The sequence below is a fragment of the Symphodus melops genome (genome assembly GCF_947650265.1).
Source record: "Symphodus melops genome assembly, chromosome: 1".
Lineage (NCBI taxonomy): Eukaryota > Metazoa > Chordata > Actinopteri > Labriformes > Labridae > Symphodus > Symphodus melops.
Window position 1 is genome coordinate 34,490,891 of NC_136691.1, and position 18,040 is coordinate 34,508,930.

Below are 18,040 nucleotides of genomic sequence, written 5' to 3' on the forward strand. Positions count from 1 at the left end.
AAACATAAATCTAAACAGTAAAGTGTTCACAAAGACAGATTCTAACAGATTTACAAACTCTTACACTGCATCATAGTGTCTGAGTCTCATACAGTGTATGACAGTAAAGGTAACAGGACAATAATGACATGAAGTGAACAGTCAACTCTGCAGCAGCTTTTTCTCTGCAGACTTTAAAGAGAAATATAAAGGGAGGGAACATAAAGAGGAGTATTTATGGTGACAGCGATCGAACCCTCGTACATTTTTGAAGGTAACTCTCACTAGTTCTTTATCCCTCCACTCTGAGCACGGACGTGACGAGGACGAGACAAAAGTTTAGTGTTTGAGAAGAAGATGGAAACCACGCGAGATAATCATCGCTTCATCAGAAGAGACAGTAAATCACAGCGAGGATTTATCAGAGTACAAAGGAGCCATCACAGGCTTTGTCTGCTCTCTCTCGCTCCCCCCCCCCCCCTCTCTCTCTCACACACACACACACAGACTGTATAAAGACTGTACCTGACCATGTAAAAAGAACAGGTTTGTGTTATAGCTATGATCTGAGGTAATATCACACACCTGTCCGGGTGTCTCACTCCGACAGATAGTTCATGATGAGTCCTCACTAACAGAGAGCTGAGCGCTTCTGTACATCTCACTTTAGTTGCTTTATGATATCCTGCTTACACTAATCTCTCAAACAAGCACAAAAAAAGACGTTTTAAACATGACAATAGAAGAAAACCTGCTCCACGTCTGCTCAGAAAGCATGAGCATGCTGATTCAAAAATCTAAACACATCTAAATATTTATTATTTCACAACTTCTCTGATTGTCAAAGATTTATTTCACACGAGTGTGAGTACTCTATTCTCTTTGAGAACAATGTAAATTCTCACATCCTGGCATCAGCAGCTGCTCCAGACCTGAATCTGTTCCCTCGAAAAGACGAGTCACATCAGTTTCTCTTTTGGGATTGTTGTTGACAAAGCCAAAGGATGACCACTTTAAGTGTCCAGTGAGGGAGAAGTGAGATTGTTAGCGCAGCAACAAAAAACAGCTGACGTTAAGGACATTTTTGCTCTATATCGGTTTTGTATTGAAAATAGGTTCTGCTATAGTAGACACAGACCTGATCTGCAGATATATATATATTAAAGCCGTAAAAATAGCCATCACTCCCAACAACACCACAAGTTAATTTAGAAATACACTGAGCTATTTTCTGTGATAACTTGACGTCACTGAAGTGTGGCTGAAAGATTCGACAGACAGGAAGTGACAGAGAGGTTTCTAGAAGGGTTAGATTATGTTTGTGATTAATGTGTGTATTATGACAAGTGTTATAATGCTCCAGATCACTCTGCATGTTTAAAATGTAACTTTAAACAAGATTGAAATCTTTAATTTTTTAATGTTATAATTTACGATTAATATTTTATTCCTATTTTTTTTTCAATCAGTCCTTAAAACACGAGTGATTCAATTCTTTTTCATCAAAAAAGTCCATATAATAAATAGAAATACAGACAATAGACAGTATATTATTTATATGTTTAAAATCAGAGAACACATTTCAATAATTTAAAGCATTTAATAATTAGAGCACATTTTTCCGCTGTCATCAAACAGAAAAATCTGTAAAACTGTTTTCCCCCTCTTGAGTGAAGGTCACGATGATGAGAACAGATTTATATTCAGACGTGTTAAAAAATGTGAACAGAACAAAGAATAGAGAAAAACACGTCTCTGACCTTGTGCTCCTGAAATAGCCTCATTGTGAGGTTTTACACTGAGCCGTGCGGGGGGTTCACTTCCTCACATTATGAACACTTAAGAACACTGACCTGTTTGTGAAACAGCTGCTGAACGCTCACTTAGGAAAACTTTCCATACAACAGATGGACAGTTACTAAATAGAGACTTAAAGAGACACTCCTTATAATTTAATAATAAATAAATCATTATGAATCTGTTTTTACAAAAACCTTGACTACCACACCGGGCTGTCAATCAAATAGGGAAGGATAAACTACCTGTCATATGAGAAACACAGCGAGTGTACCAGTGTGTATTATTGTGTATGATTTGTGAATGTCAGCTCAGACTGACTGAATCACAACCAAAGCTCACGATATTTGTGCTCACACTGTACGTGTTTTATCGGCTTCACAAGGTTTCTTTTGAAAACACCCACAGATGAAGGTTGGAGTCCTTTTTACGTATATTTCATATATTAACCCCCCCAACACGCACACACACACACACACACTTAGCATCATCAACAACAATGAGCTAACAAGCAGCTAAATCATGAAAAATAAGAAGACACATCAATCAAGCACCGCTACTGTTGCCATAGTGATTTCAGATGTTTTCTGCCATTTTTGACTCATGGTTCTTGTTTGTGAAGTCGTACTAAGAAAAAAGTCAAACAATTCATCTGAACTGTAGGAGAGCCTGGGATGTCACATAGACACCACAGCAAGAAAAAAAAGAGTCAGTTTTTAAAATGTTTACAGCCTGGAGCAAAAAACAAAATACATCTGATTAATCATGGTCATGTGCACACACTGTGTGTGGGGGGTGATTTTTGTTATTCACAGGTGAGCCGGATGGTATTGTTTGTCAAGAGGCTTAAAACTCTCCAAGAGAAATGAAAGGCATAAAAAGTCTCCTGTGTTGGCTACAAAGATGGAAATATTGGCTCTTATTAATGTGTTGTTATTGATTGATATTGTTGATTCGATTATGAACATATGTTGACGTTGATGAGGTTTCTTTACTTTTACTCAAGTACAGTTTTCAAGTACTTTTCCAACACTGCTGTCTTTATTTACTGGTCATACTGGTCTCATATTTTTAAACACTCACATTGTGAGACATCACAAACAACAGCACTTCGGGCGCACTCAACCTCCCCCCCCCCCCCCCCCCCCCACAGGCCTGCACTCACACTGCATCAGGACGAGTTAAGGTTACCTCATAATGTTGTAATGCAAGAATGCATCTTTTAACACTGCGAGTCTGTGTTAATGAAACAGCTGTTTGTCAATGTTTGTATCAGAGCAGACTTGTTTATTCAAATACTTTTACTGGTTTTTAAGAGGAAACATGTTTATCTAAATGCATTCCGTTTTTTTAGAGCAGTTGTGTATTCAAAATCTCACCTCGTTTCTGCATGAAGCTAAAAAGGTCGTCCAGAAACTCTTTACGCTTCTCATCATCGTCCAGCTCGTACAGCTGAGAGAGAGAGAGAGAGAGGGAGAGAGAGGGAGAGAGAGAGAGAGAGAGAGAGAGAGAGAGAGAGAGGGAGAAAAAACATGGTGATTCCTTTGTGTGTGGGGGAGAGCTTGTTTTTTATTTGTGTAAAACTCAGACAAGGACAGAGAATTTCTTTAAGACAACTTGTGAGCAACCTTGAGTGTATTTTTCTACACACACGACGCACACACACGCACACACACACACACACACACACGTGTCTGTATGTGTCTTTATGCTTTAGTAGCCCTCCTGTCCTTATTGGCAGATGCATTATGCAGTGGTTCCTGTATTTGTCGGTCAGAGAAGCTTTTAGTAACGTGTTAGTGTTCAGAGTGATCGAGCCCTGAGCTAACAGACCACCTTAATCGATTGAAGAAAGAAGGATGACCTTTGGACACAGTGGGGTCCTGTGGACGAGGCCCCTGAGATAATAACAGATCATTTAGAAGTGTACGAGCTGTCACCAATATTAAAGGAGCAGAGCAGGTCAGCACTCAGGAGGAGACCAGGGGGAGAGAGGTCATTAAGGAGTGTGTGTGTGTGTGTGTGTTTGCATGAGGGTGTGTGTGCTCTGCAGGTGGTCCACACACCAAAGAATATGGAAAGGTAAAGAACAGCAAGACACGACAAAAATGTTAAGTGTTCTGACGCACAAATAACAATGCAGCACAATCAATACAAAGACACACAAAGTGCTCACAGCTGTGTGTGTCTGTGATTGTGTGTATAATATTAAAAGCTTTAAAGTGTTCGATACTTGGATGCTTTTAGATACATGTCTGTAAATGACACAATCTGTATATTAATAGTAAGAAAAGGTCTTAACATCTTTTTCATAACAGTGTGCAGGAGTTTGTCTGAATGTGAATTAAACACAACAAATTACCCAACTGTGCCAATACGACTTCATTGTTGCCCTGGTGACGAAATAAATTTAACATTCACTCGTTACATAATGATGTTAGAATTGTCAAAACAATGTATACTACAGTATACTGTGTGTGTGTGTGTGTGTGTGTGACCAGCTAGCACCTCTATTTTTACACACACACACACATACACGCACGCACACACACACACCTACATGCACGCACGCACACACACACACACACACACACACACACACACATACACGCACGCACACACACACACACACACACACACACACACACACACACACACACACACCTACATGCACCCACACACACTCACTCACACACACACACACACACACACACACACACACACACACACACTGTGGTCCCTGTGTTGCGATCCTCTGATCTGATATATTAACCTTTATCATTTTTTTATAAACATTGTCAGCACAGTGGAGCTGGTAGATTTCTGAGCTCTTAATGAAGTTGTTCTGTGTCTTTACTATCCATTTAATTTATTCAGAAGAATGTTTTTATCTCTGCCTGACTTCAGATCATTCTTTACGTCCTCACAGAGACGAGACTCTTTCACATCAACAGTCCAGATATTTAATGAGTAGCTTGTCTGACTTTAATGATAAACAGAATGTCAGCTTGTCTGCACACAGATGACCTGCAGGCGATAACACAAGGCTCCTCAGGTTAACCTGCTCTCGATAATAAATGATTCCCTCTCACTGTGATGTTCTTATCATCTGTTCTGTGATCGGCTCGTGTTCCTGCAGACATTATTCACACACTGATCTCTGTTATAGATTTAAAACAGAGCTGGTACAATCACAGCTGGTGAAAGTCTTGACCTGAAACCTCATGTTCACCTGTCAGTTTTACTGTAATAATCTATACAGAGCTAATCAGTGAACTGAGATAAAAAGTCAGCAGGTAAAGACAACATCCACAGGTACACACAGGAACGTGGAAGAAAAAAGAAAAAATGTCCAATAATAACACTTGAATCACTTTAAATTTAATAAATATGATGAATATTTGATACAAGTTTATCTTTTTTTTTCAACATGAGAACAAACCGTCATGTTGTTTTTACAGTGTAACACATTACACAGATCAAAATGAAGCGCTGCAAAGAAGTGATAAACTGAATACACAGACACACACTCACACTGCTGACACGCTGAATGACAAACCACACCTCAGTGTGTGTGTGTGTGTGTGTGTGTGTTTTCAACTTAAATATAAAGCTGCGGCAGTCTGTGTAATGCCTTCATGTTAATGAGTGATGTGATATGGTGCACACACAGTCATGTTTGATCATTAATAACAGAGGACAAGTTCAAATGTTAATGTGTGAACTGATGGAGATCATCTACTGAGAATGAGTCACTTTCTCAGGTAGGCAACAGTAATTAATGAAGGGTTGTATTTATACAACACTTTATTAAATGAAGAGTTTGACTAATGAACGGTTTAATGAATAAACAGTTCTATTAATTAGGTTTCATACATGAAGAGTTTAATTAATAAAGATTTTTAACAAATGAAGAGTTTCATGGTAAATGGACTTGAGCTTGTTTATTTCTTTTTAGTCCTCTGACTACTCAAAACACTTTTACACCGCAGGTCACAACAACCCATTCACACACTGATGGTAGAGGCTGCTGTGTAAAGAGACCATCAGAAGTAACTCATCCCACACACATTCATACGCCACCGATGAAGCAGTGGGAGAAACTTGGGGATAAGTGTCTTGCCCAAGGGCATGTGGCTGAAGGAGCTAGGAGGAGTAGCGGCTCTACTCCGAGCTCCTACCTGGTGACTGAGCCCCTCACCCTGTCTCTAAGGGTGCGCCCAGCCACCCTACGGAGGAAGCCCATTTCGGCCACATGTATGCACACATCTTTATAAATTAATTGTAATTAATTTAGTTTTCACATGTTCATGCAGTGTGTCAATGTTCATGTACAAAAAACAGCCTCACAAGTATTCCTCCCTGTATTGTAAAATTTGCCTCCTTTAAGGCTGGAACACTCTCAGTGAAAATATTTCAGATACGTGCTGATCTGTTGATGAAAAACATCTGATGACTCAACTCAACCTGATGAACACCTGCACTGACACAAACACCTGTACTCTGTCATTAATGTGCACGTGAGTCATACAGGTGAGTCTTACTGAATCTGGTGCTTCGGAAAAAGAGCATCACTTCACACACACACACACACACACACACACACACACACACACACACACACACACACAGACACACACACACACACACAAAACACACGTTGTTACACTTGATGTAACAGTGTATCGCTCAGCAGAAATAAAGACAAAAGCTGTCAGTCAGCAGTTTTTTCACCTCACACATCAGATGTTGTGAGTTTTATAACTGTTTTAAACTGATTAATTTACCCAGATTAATGTTTTCAGTCTTCAGGAGCTCAGGAGGATCAGCTCACAAGAACTCTAATGAGGTTCTCTTCGTGATAACCGAGGAGCAGACTCATGATCATTCAGATCTCTGAAACAAATCATGAACTGAATGAACTCTGATACTAAATCAGACTGGGCGCCATCAGAATCAAACTGTGCTAATGTTAGCATCAGGTCAGCTAGCAGCTCAGAATCAGAGAGACACTGAATTTAACATTAAACTATAATCATTTTAAATAAGTCAATGATTTATTCAGAGTTTTAACTGGTTCTAATAATCCTCACTTTGTATTAAAAGTTTTTCAGATACTCTGACATTGTTTTCAATTTACTAACGGCTAACTAACTTCTGTTTCTGTTTCCTTTCCTTTTTAGACAGTGCACATTTCTGTCTTTGTGTTTCTCACTGCGTGTAAATAAAGTGTATCTCTATTTATCTAATCTCTTACAGAAAAAAGGACTAAGTGTTTGTGGTTAGATGTTAGCTGTTACTAGTGTGTCTGAGATTATCAGCGTTTTATTTTGGAGGTGCTGCAGACTCAGCTTGGCAGCAGAAAGTGTCAAACAGTCACCACGACTCACTGTGAGGAAATGTGTGTGGGTGGGGGTGGGTCACTGTTTTTTATTTGCCGTCATGTTTGATATTTGACTTTCAAAGTAGATGTCCAGTAGATGTCGCATTTTATTACCAGCCTCTCAAACCAAACAAAGCTGTTCAGCGCACTGCTTCCCCTCCTCCCCCACCCCTCCCTCTTAACAAGTGCAGTCGTTTCTATGACTGATCTCATTTCAGATATGCAGCCTGATGTTTGTTGAGTTCTTATGTTTTAAAGTATTTTACACCATAAAAGTCTTCTGTCTGTTGGTTGCCCTTCAGTTGTACTCAGTTGATGAGTGGGCCGGGCCTTCTCTATTCCACCACATGGTGGCAGTGCTAATGGTTAGAGAAGGATTTATGAAACATGTTTAAGCCTCTGAGTGAAACATAAACAAGATGAGGGAAGCACTGTCCTGTCCACTTGAACATTGAGCTTAGAACAACAAACCCAGAGGGAGTTTGACTTTTTTTTCCTTTGCTTTTTGTACCCGGTGGTCAGAAAAGGTAGAGTTATCAAATGATCTAAACATGTAGAGTTACCAAGTAAAACTGTGAGGATTGTCTACTCAGAAATGGGATGAAGATTAACATAACAAACTGCAAATCTGACATCAGATGTGTTTATATGGATACTTGAGTGGATGTTTGGGTAGCATTGTAATAACCAATGTTTGTATTTAATTGTTCCATGTATTGTCTATGCAGCAATTTCCGTGTCTGAGACAAATTTCTTCCGAGGAAGACAAATAAAAAAATCTTGAGATGATAAAAAAAAGAACATGTGGTAAAGAAAACTGGTAAATTCAAACTGTCTGATATACTTTGTGGAGACTGGCTTCCTGTTTCTTGTGCTCCATCACTAATCTGTATCTTTAATCTGAAATTGATCCTCGGGGATCTCTGACCAGATTATCAGAATTAGGAGCTGTTTATATGGCAGCAAAGTTTCAGAGGTCAAAGAGAGCAAGAGAGAGAGAGAGAGAGAGAGAGAGAGAGAGAGAGAGAGAGAGAGAGCAAGAGAGAGAGCGAGAGCAAGAGAGGGAGAGCAAGAGAGAACATAAACTGTGACTTCACTCTGCTGCTGCATTCACACAGTCTTCCTCAGATACAAAATATCCACCATTCATCATTATGAAGTTGCAGTTTTTACAGCAACACACTGATGTCTTCACATTATGAGTTCAGACACTTGCATCTGTATGTTGGCTGCATGTTGGCTGCATGCTGGGTGCATGTTGGGTGCATGTTGGCTGTATGCTGGCTGTATGTTGGCTGCATGCTGGGTGCATGTTGGCTGTATGTTGGCTGTATGCTGGCTGCATGTTGGCTGTATGTTGGCTGTATGCTGGCTGCATGCTGGGTGCATGTTGGCTGTATGTTGGCTGTATGCTGGCTGTATGTTGGCTGCATGCTGGGTGCATGTTGGCTGTATGCTGGCTGTATGTTGGCTGCATGCTGGGTGCATGTTGGCTGTATGTTGGCTGTATGCTGGCTGCATGTTGGCTGTATGTTGGCTGTATGCTGGCTGCATGCTGGGTGCATGTTGGCTGTATGTTGGCTGTATGCTGGCTGTATGTTGGCTGCATGCTGGGTGCATGTTGGCTGTATGCTGGCTGTATGTTGGCTGCATGCTGGGTGCATGTTGGCTGTATGTTGGCTGTATGCTGGGTGCATGTTGGCTGTATGTTGGCTGTATGCTGGCTGCATGCTGGGTGCATGTTGGCTGTATGTTGGCTGTATGCTGGCTGTATGTTGGCTGCATGCTGGGTGCATGTTGGCTGTATGTTGGCTGCATGCTGGGTGCATGTTGGCTGTATGTTGGCTGCATGCTGGGTGCATGTTGGCTGTATGCTGGCTGCATGCTGGGTGCATGTTGGCTGTATGTTGGCTAAATGCTGGGTGCATGTTGGCTGCATGTTGGCTGCATGTTGGTTGTATGTATGTTGGCTGTATGTTGGCTGTATGTTGGCTGCATGCTGGGTGTATGTTGGCTGCATGTTGGCTGTATGTTGGATGTATGTTGGCTGTATGTTGACTGCATGCTGGCTGTATGTTGGCTGTATGTTGGCTGAGTATTTGCTGTGTTGACTGTATGTTGGCTGCATGCTGGGTGTATGTTGGCTGCATGTTGGCTGTATGTTGGCTGTATGTTGGCTGCATGCTGGGTGTATGTTGGCTGTATTTTGGCTGCATGTTGGCTGTATGTTGGCTGAATGTTGGCTGTATGTTGGCTGAGTATTTGCTGTATGTTGGCTGCATGTTGGCTGCATGTTGGCTGTATGTTGGCTGAATGTTGGCTGCATGTTGGCTGTATGTTGGCTGAATGTTGGCTGAGTATTTGCTGTATGTTGACTGTATGTTGGCTGCATGTTGGCTGCATGTTGGCTGTATGTTGGCTGAGTATTTGCTGTGTGTTGACTGTATGTTGGCTGCATGTTGGCTGCATGTTGGCTGAGTATTTGCTGCATGTTGGCTGTATGTTGGCTGAGTATTTGCTGTGTGTTGACTGTATGTTGGCTGCATGTTGGCTGTATGTTGGCTGCATGCTGGGTGTATGTTGGCTGCATGTTGGCTGTATGTTGGCTGTATGTTGGCTGTATGTTGGCTGCATGCTGGGTGTATGTTGGCTGTATTTTGGCTGCATGTTGGCTGTATGTTGGCTGAATGTTGGCTGTATGTTGGCTGAATGTTGGCTGAGTATTTGCTGTATGTTGGCTGCATGTTGGCTGTATGTTGGCTGAATGTTGGCTGAGTATTTGCTGTATGTTGGCTGCATGTTGGCTGCATGTTAGCTGTATGTTGGCTGAATGTTGGCTGCATGTTGGCTGTATGTTGGCTGCATGTTGGATGTATGTTGGCTGAGTATTTGCTGTGTGTTGACTGTATGTTGGCTGCATGTTGGCTGCATGTTGGCTGAGTATTTGCTGCATGTTGACTGTATGTTGGCTGCATGTTGGCTGTATGTTGGCTGAGTATTTGCTGTGTGTTGACTGTATGTTGGCTGCATGTTGGCTGTATGTTGGCTGCATGCTGGGTGTATGTTGGCTGCATGTTGGCTGTATGTTGGCTGCATGTTGGCTGAATTTTGGCTGAATGTTGGCTGAGTATTTGCTGTGTGTTGACTGCATGTTGGCTGTATGTTGGCTGAATGTTGGCTGAGTATTTGCTGTATGTTGACTGCATGTTGGCTGCATGTTGGCTGAATTTTGGCTGAATGTTGGCTGAGTATTTGCTGTGTGTTGACTGCATGTTGGCTGTATGTTGGCTGAATGTTGGCTGAGTATTTGCTGTATGTTGGCTGCATGTTGGCTGCATGTTGGCTGTATGTTGGCTGAATGTTGGCTGAGTATTTGCTGTGTGTTGACTGCATGTTGGCTGTATGTTGGCTGCATGTTGGCTGTATGTTGGCTGCATGTTGGCTGTATGTTGGCTGAGTATTTGCTGCATGTTGGCTGTATGTTGGCTGCATGTTGGCTGTATGTTGGCTGCATGTTGGCTGCATGTTGGCTGAGTATTTGCTGCATGTTGGATGTATGTTTCCTGTAAGTATTTATTTGTTCTGTCTCTTTGCTTTAAAAAACATTAAGATATTGTGCATTAAAGGGCTATGAGGCATGTGCTCCAAAGATCGGGCTTATCAATGGATTATCAACCCTAACCGGCTGTGTGCTTTTGTGGGCTGGGACAATTAACTTATTTAAAATAAAAATGTTTTCTTAAACATTTCACAGTCTCCTTCCTTTGCATTTCTTTCTTAGACTTTCTTCCTGAAGCGGGCCTCTGAGCCCTTACATCCTGCTGAACCCCTCCCTCACACATGATCAGGGTCTCTGTTGTCCTTTTTCCTGTAAAGTTGGTATTGATTTGTGTTGGTGTGAGCAGCTGAAGAGTCTCTGCTGTTTCTGCAGACTAAAACTGTCCCATTAAGACCATAAAGGTGGACTCTTATTGAGAAGGATCAGGTCGTACATCATTCACCCCCTTGCAGCCCCTCGCCCACCTCTGAAATGAATGTAAATTAGACTGTTTGTGCCACATGTTTTCACTAAACACAACATCAAAACTACATAAAAACACAACTAATAACACAGTACAACACAACTGGAGTCTCCATTCACCATCAAACATTATCATCAATCATTATTTCAGTGTTTCAGTGTGTGTGTGTGTGTGTGTGTGTGTGTGTCTTAGCGGTGTCTCTGCAGATTTAACCAGACTCTGACTGTCCAACATTCCCTCACACCCTTAGAGGTAGTCTCTTCGTCTCTCAGCAGATTGTCAGCTCACACCTTTTATCAGCTCACTGAGGCTCATGCTCTGCATCGAGCACAGGAGGAAACCAGCGGCTATTGTTGGGCTGATGTCGCCCTGTCACTTACGCCTTAGAGTAGGCGTTGTTTGCCCTTGACAGATTGTGATTCCAGAACAGCGCCCTAACAAAGTCTGACCACTCTGACTGTCACATTGCATCCATAACAACGTAAGATCAGTGTGCGAGTGGGTTGATTTACATTAAGTTGCAGAAGTGTGAGAAGCACAGTGACACAGCAGGAGCTTCACACACACACACACACACACACACACACACACACACACACACACACACACACACACACATGTAATTATATGTAAATATATTGTGCCGTAATGGCTTCCTGAAAGGAGAGTGAAGTCAAACTCTCTCTGTTTGGTCTTCTGAGCTCTGTGTTCACAACGACACAGGAGGTGCTCCCTGTTTTTTTTTCCTCCTTCCTACAACCATGTGGGGGAAGAGAGAAGCCCCGCCCACCCAGGGACACTGTGTCTACAAGCATAATGACAGAATGTGGACACAGGAGTACAACTAAAGGTGAACTAACAAACAAAAACACTTTCAAAGATGTAAAAAGACAGATAGAAAATGAATAATCCTTGTGTGATGCATATCATTACTTTAAATCGATAAGAATCTTGTTTAAAGATGTTTATCGGTACTTGACTGCCGCTCTCGCTTCACACTTGCTGATGAAGCAGGAAGGGAGGGGGAGCTGAGGGATGAAGGAAAGTGTCTAAAGGGAGTGCTTGTTTTGATCTGAAAATTTGCTCTAAAAGTCAAATTGTTTTTTATCAAGCAGTAACTTTTTAACATGTTGGTATTACTCTTTTCACTGTACAGGTCAAACTCACAGTGGTCTGCAGAATGTGGGTGGAGCTTCAAACTCCTTGAAGATTAGAAGAAACCAAATCTCTGACAACTCAGAGACACAAATGTTATCTGAAATATAAGAAAACTTTAACACTTTTGGTCTGTATGTCATTTCACACTTGATCCAGATATTAAGTCAGGCTGCCCATGCCCGTGTTGTTAAAACAGAGAGAGCAGATTAACTCACAGGTTAACTCACTTATGTTACACCTGATCTGTCACCTCCAGATTACCCTCAATCCTCACAGACAGAAAGGAGATAAACATGTGACTCTCTGAGGCCCCTCAGCCTGCTACAGGAATGTGCACCACACGTGCGCGCGCACACACACACACACACACACACACACACACACACACACACACACACACACACACACACTAATCTGGAAAGCAGCTACAACACATGTAAGCATGTGTCCTCCCCTCTAACATACATGTGGGTCATGTTTTAGATCAGCTTTAACTGTTTAAGAGTGGTGGTATTAACAGTTTCTACTAATTGGATCACTATAATGCTGAACAACAAAGAATACAATATAACAACAATATACAATAAAAATAAAATCCTTCAGAGCCATGATCTGGGATAAGTTCAGTCTCAGCACAGAGATAAGAAGTTTAAATAAAATAGAAATTATTGCAATTCAAATATAATGTATATCATATAAAAAAATAATTATTGGGGTGCACTTAGGCTGGGTGGCTCCAACCACTATGAATCCAAACTGAAGGCTCCTTTCCTGCATGTTATTCCCCACTCTCTCCCTCCCTGATTTCTGGGAGCCCAAAATGTATCTTTAACAAAATCATCTCTTTTTGATATCACCTATAGATAAAGTAAGCCTTACCCTACCTAACCTAACGAAGACAAAAGATGAATTCCTCATCTCTAACCAAAGTTTATCAACAACTGTAACAGAAAAAAAAAAACTGTAAGAAAGGCAGGTGACGAGAGATAGGAGGAGCCTGACAGACAGGTATGCTGCATCCATGTGCTGCTCAGGTGGTCAAAGTTTCTGAGTTGTGACGTCTTCTTTCCACTTCAGTGCCTTTACGTAATTTCGCTTCGGAAGTAGGAATGTTGTAACAACAGCAAAAAACAGCTTTGATGCTACGAAGACGATGTGTGTGATGTAACTGTTAAAAGTTACATGTAAGACACTCAGTGTTACACTAAAACTCTGACTCTGTGTTGGATTAATACAATTGGATGAAACAGACTTGAGAAAGAGAAGATGTTAACCAACAAAGTGTCTGTAAAGTATAATTTATATGACATTTTTATGTAGCACATACAGCAACAGTAGCAGCTACCGCTTCCTATGCAGCATTTTGTCATGGCGGCTCATCATGGCGGTCGCCTATAAGACACAGTCTGTTACAACTAACATTACTGATTTCTCTGGCTCTGATAACTTTTGGAAATGTTTATGGTCATGTAAGTACTCAACTAAAAAAGATATTATAACATAACCTTAAAACCTGAAATTGAGCAAATACTGTACACCAGTCAAACTGAACAGATCAATATATTCTCTGATGTTACCATGGCTACAGCAATACATAACTTTAAAGTAGCAGCTGTAGCTTACACTTGTCTGAAGGTAACGGTTCAGACAGAAGGAAGCTTTCAGTCAACAACATTAGTATTCTGTTAGCACTTAGCGTTCATCTCGGTTGCCATCATCTTTCTTGAACACTAATTGAAATAATCAGCTGATCCTCTTTAACTCATATGGACACACTGACTGATTTATTTCAACACCCAAACTAACTGTGCTCCTCTAGAAAAATCTGATGACAAGGACATTTTTATACTTGCTGAAAACTCTTAAATATTAACCAAAATATTCAGGTTTAGCTGCGTGTATGAACGCAAACAGCTAAACTTTTCACTTTGCCTTATTCAGACTTTTCTTTGCGAAATATTTAAGAAAATGCACTGCCATATGCTGTTCTTTTTTACATCCTCTGACACTCACACACGCACACACACACACACACACACACACAAACACACACACACACACACACACACACACACAAACACACCTGTGCAACGATGCACTCTTCAAGCTGAGAGGAGCATGTTATTTTCACAGTCTATGGTGTGTACAGGACAATCAGGAAGCTTTCAGGAGCAGACTGTCTGATATGTTCCAGTGATTTTCAGGAATTGCATAGGGGGTGCAAAGGGGGCTTGAATGTGTGTCAGCACGCGATTCTCTTCCTGTTTTGTTGTTTGGCATTCAGCTGTCAGCCACATACACACACACACACACACACACACACACACACACACAGGGACATCCCAGTAATTTTGGGTGTGAGCCAGCTCCAAAACCTGAATGGTTGCCAAAATGATGTAAGGATGTGTGTGTGTGTGTGTGTGTGTGTGTGTGTGTGTGTGTGTAACTACTACTACTATAATTACTACTACTATATGTAATAAAGATATTTACAACTTTTTACTAAGGCATTATACTTTTACCTTTAGGTTGAAAGCAAAGTGTTAACTGTTGTAATATTTTTTTATTTAACACACATGTTGTGTAGATGTTGTGTTTTGCTCTTTGTTAACATACATTATCAGCCCTGCTTGTAGTTTGTCAGTCTGAGCATGCTCAGTGTGTCGGCTCCGCTCTGTCTGCTGAGCAGCCAGAAAAGTGTTTTTATTGTCCCATCATGACCATTAGCCTACATTACACACACATACACACACACACACACATACACACACACACACCTACACGCACACACGCACGCACACACACACACACACACACACACACACACACACACACACTCACACACACACACACACACACACACACAGCTGCTTCAAACAAACAAATAACTAACTACCTCTACCGGAGGTAAGCTGGTCCACTGTGTTTTTCCTGCATTTTGTTCCTACTACAGCGCACCTTGTATTACTCAACATTGCCCGACACACAGTGAACATGCCAGTGTCCATTCATTCTTTTAACTCACTGCAGTAATACAAATACATCAGGTAAGACCTGCTGCCTGTTATAAAATGTTTCAACTGTAACTTGTGACTGATCCTACAGTCCTCCACTAAAATTCATTTATTTATTTTAGGATTATTTTTTAAATAAATAAACCAATGTGCAATCTCACATGTTTATTTATGTTCATCATCGAGTTGATGAACATTTGGTGTGCACTGTGGTAGTTATTAATGTTTTTAGAAAAGCTCTTTGAGTTAGCATAGGGATTCTGTGAAATCCACCATTTTTTAACTACTACTTCTTATTAATTTAATAGGTGATTAATTAAGAACTTTTGTTTTACATATTATTCAAGTTAGACAGTTAATAAATGATTGTGTGAAAACAAGCTTCAGTCTAAATCCTGATGGTGTTCTTTCACAATAACACACTGTTACAACATACACAGAGTGTATATGATTGGTGAGTAATAAAGTCTGTATGGATCACACTGATCATATTATTATTATACTATGATGACATAAAGTCATTCTGTTAAACTTGCAGTTTATGATGCTGCACAATTAAAGTTTTAAAAAAGACATTTCCTCAGACCAAATATAAACAACAATAAATATTCTGTATATGTCTCTTTAAAATAAATTACAGATACTGCAGCAATGATTTCATATACAGGATATTTTTTTAGGATTATTAAGATGTGATCCAATACCTTTATGTGATTACTGAACAGTGAAGAAAAAGTCCATTCAAACATGAACTATATCAGTACTCTGAACTTGATTTTTGTGTTTATGGACAATAATGTTAAGTTAAAATAACGATTTATATTTCTGCTCTGATCATAGAGGATGAAAACATCAAATACAGTCCAATGTGACAGAAATATATTTATATCACATATAGTTTGATTATTGACTTTGAATCTAATCAATTTAGAAGTAGGCTAAATTATCATTTATATGATATGATGAATCCTGAATTATTTCAGACATGAAATCATTACGGTAGAGTCTATTGTAATGCTCTGTTAGTATAATCTTCATGCCTAATTAAATTAGGCTATAAACTGTAAATAAACAATAAAAACAGTTAATTTAAAAAGTCGCTCCTGTAGATCAGATTTAATACAAGTATTTTACCAGATTAAATATAAACTCCTGCTCTGATTTTAAATATAATATTCACTCTTGTTTAATATTTAATCTCTCGGGCTCTCTTTGAATAAGATTATGAAGTTTAACTATCAGACTGTCTTCAGTTTATGTTTAATAAATTTGAACATTTCAGATCAGAGAGATAAAAAATCCAAACATTTCTTTAGTATTTTAAATGATCACGCAGGTGTGAGGAGGTGTTTGGCTCCTACCTGTTTGAATTGCTCCTCGTAAGTCCACTCGTGCTGCTGGTTCTGGTTCTGGGTGAGGGAGGGGGTCGGGGTCTCTGCATGGCGACCCGGGGGTAAAGCGGTCGGAACCCGGGTGAGGAGATGCAGTGGGGCTCCCTGCAGGGAAGACTCCCGGGGCGTGAAGTTCTCCAGGTCCTCCTCTTCCTCCTCTTCGTCCAGGATCTCCTGCTCGTCCAGCTCCTCCTGCTCGTCCTCCTGGTCGGGTTTGGCTCTTCTCCGGTCCTCCATGCGTTGCAGGGACAGCCCGAGATGATCGGAGCCGGATCCCCTGAGAGCCTCCTGGTACCGTCTGAAGACCAGTGCCTGCTGCTGGATCTGAGCCTCCACCATGGACCGGAGCTCCTTCTCCGCCTCCGCCTGCCGGAGCTTCTCCTCCAGGGCGAGCCGCGCCGCCTGCTGCCGCTGCAAAGTCTCCATCACCGCCTCCAGCTTCATGCCGCCGCCCGCCGGAGGAGCCTGAGAGCCGGGGAACGAGCCGGGAGAGGTGACGATTGGAGCCGGTAGAGCGGGGAGGCTGGATGCGGAGGAGAAGGAGGCTGACTGCGGGAGGAAACAGAGAAGGTGAGTTACGCACAACACCAATTTATTAACAATGTGTTAATCTGACACTCACTCACACACTCAATCTAAAGTTACAGTTAACTATGCACACACACACATAAAACGCCTTAATGTGAACAAAGTGAGTTAATCTAATCTGGAATATAATCAACGCTAATCCAGTAAACAGTGACCTGATAATGTCAGATAAAGAGGCGTGTTAGTCTGAGATTAAATAAACTGTGTTAATTTTATTTCAAATCAAATGAAGTCTGATATTAATCTGGTATAACATGATAGTCTATAATTTGATATAAAGCGATATGCTAAATAAAGGTTTATATGTCATCTAAAATTAAATTAAAGCCAATGATATAAAATGAGTCTCACCAGCGCAGACTTCGAGGAGACGCTCGTGTGATCCACCATGCTGCTCTCAGTCTGACAGCCTCACTGACATAGAGCAGAGCAGAGTCCACGAGGCATTACACATACACACACACGCGCGCGCTCACACACTTACACACACACACACACACACACACACACACACACACACACACACACACACACATTTACACACACACACACACACACACACACAGAAGATGACAGTGTGTCGCTGCAACAGGTGTTAAATGTAGGGAGAATGACCTCTGCAGGCGGAAAGCAGACCTCCATCTGACATCGGATGTATGTGTGTGAGATAGTGTACAGTGACGTCATAATATTAATAATAATTAGAAT

General features: G+C 41.1%; 1 protein-coding gene across 1 annotated transcript in view; it reads right to left on the reverse strand.

Moving 5' to 3' along the window:
- The window catches only part of arid3c (AT rich interactive domain 3C (BRIGHT-like)), a 34,628-nt gene extending 16,659 nt beyond the window's left edge, over positions 1–17,969 (reverse strand). The window contains exons 1-3 of the mRNA XM_079346095.1: positions 17,684–17,969; positions 16,715–17,293; positions 3,156–3,228 (exon numbers count right to left, since the gene is read on the reverse strand). Of these exons, the coding sequence (XP_079202221.1) occupies positions 3,156–3,228; positions 16,715–17,293; positions 17,684–17,722 (691 nt within the window). The 5' untranslated portion in view covers positions 17,723–17,969. The remainder of the gene's footprint in view (positions 1–3,155; positions 3,229–16,714; positions 17,294–17,683) is intronic.
- Positions 17,970–18,040: the final 71 nt, after the last annotated feature.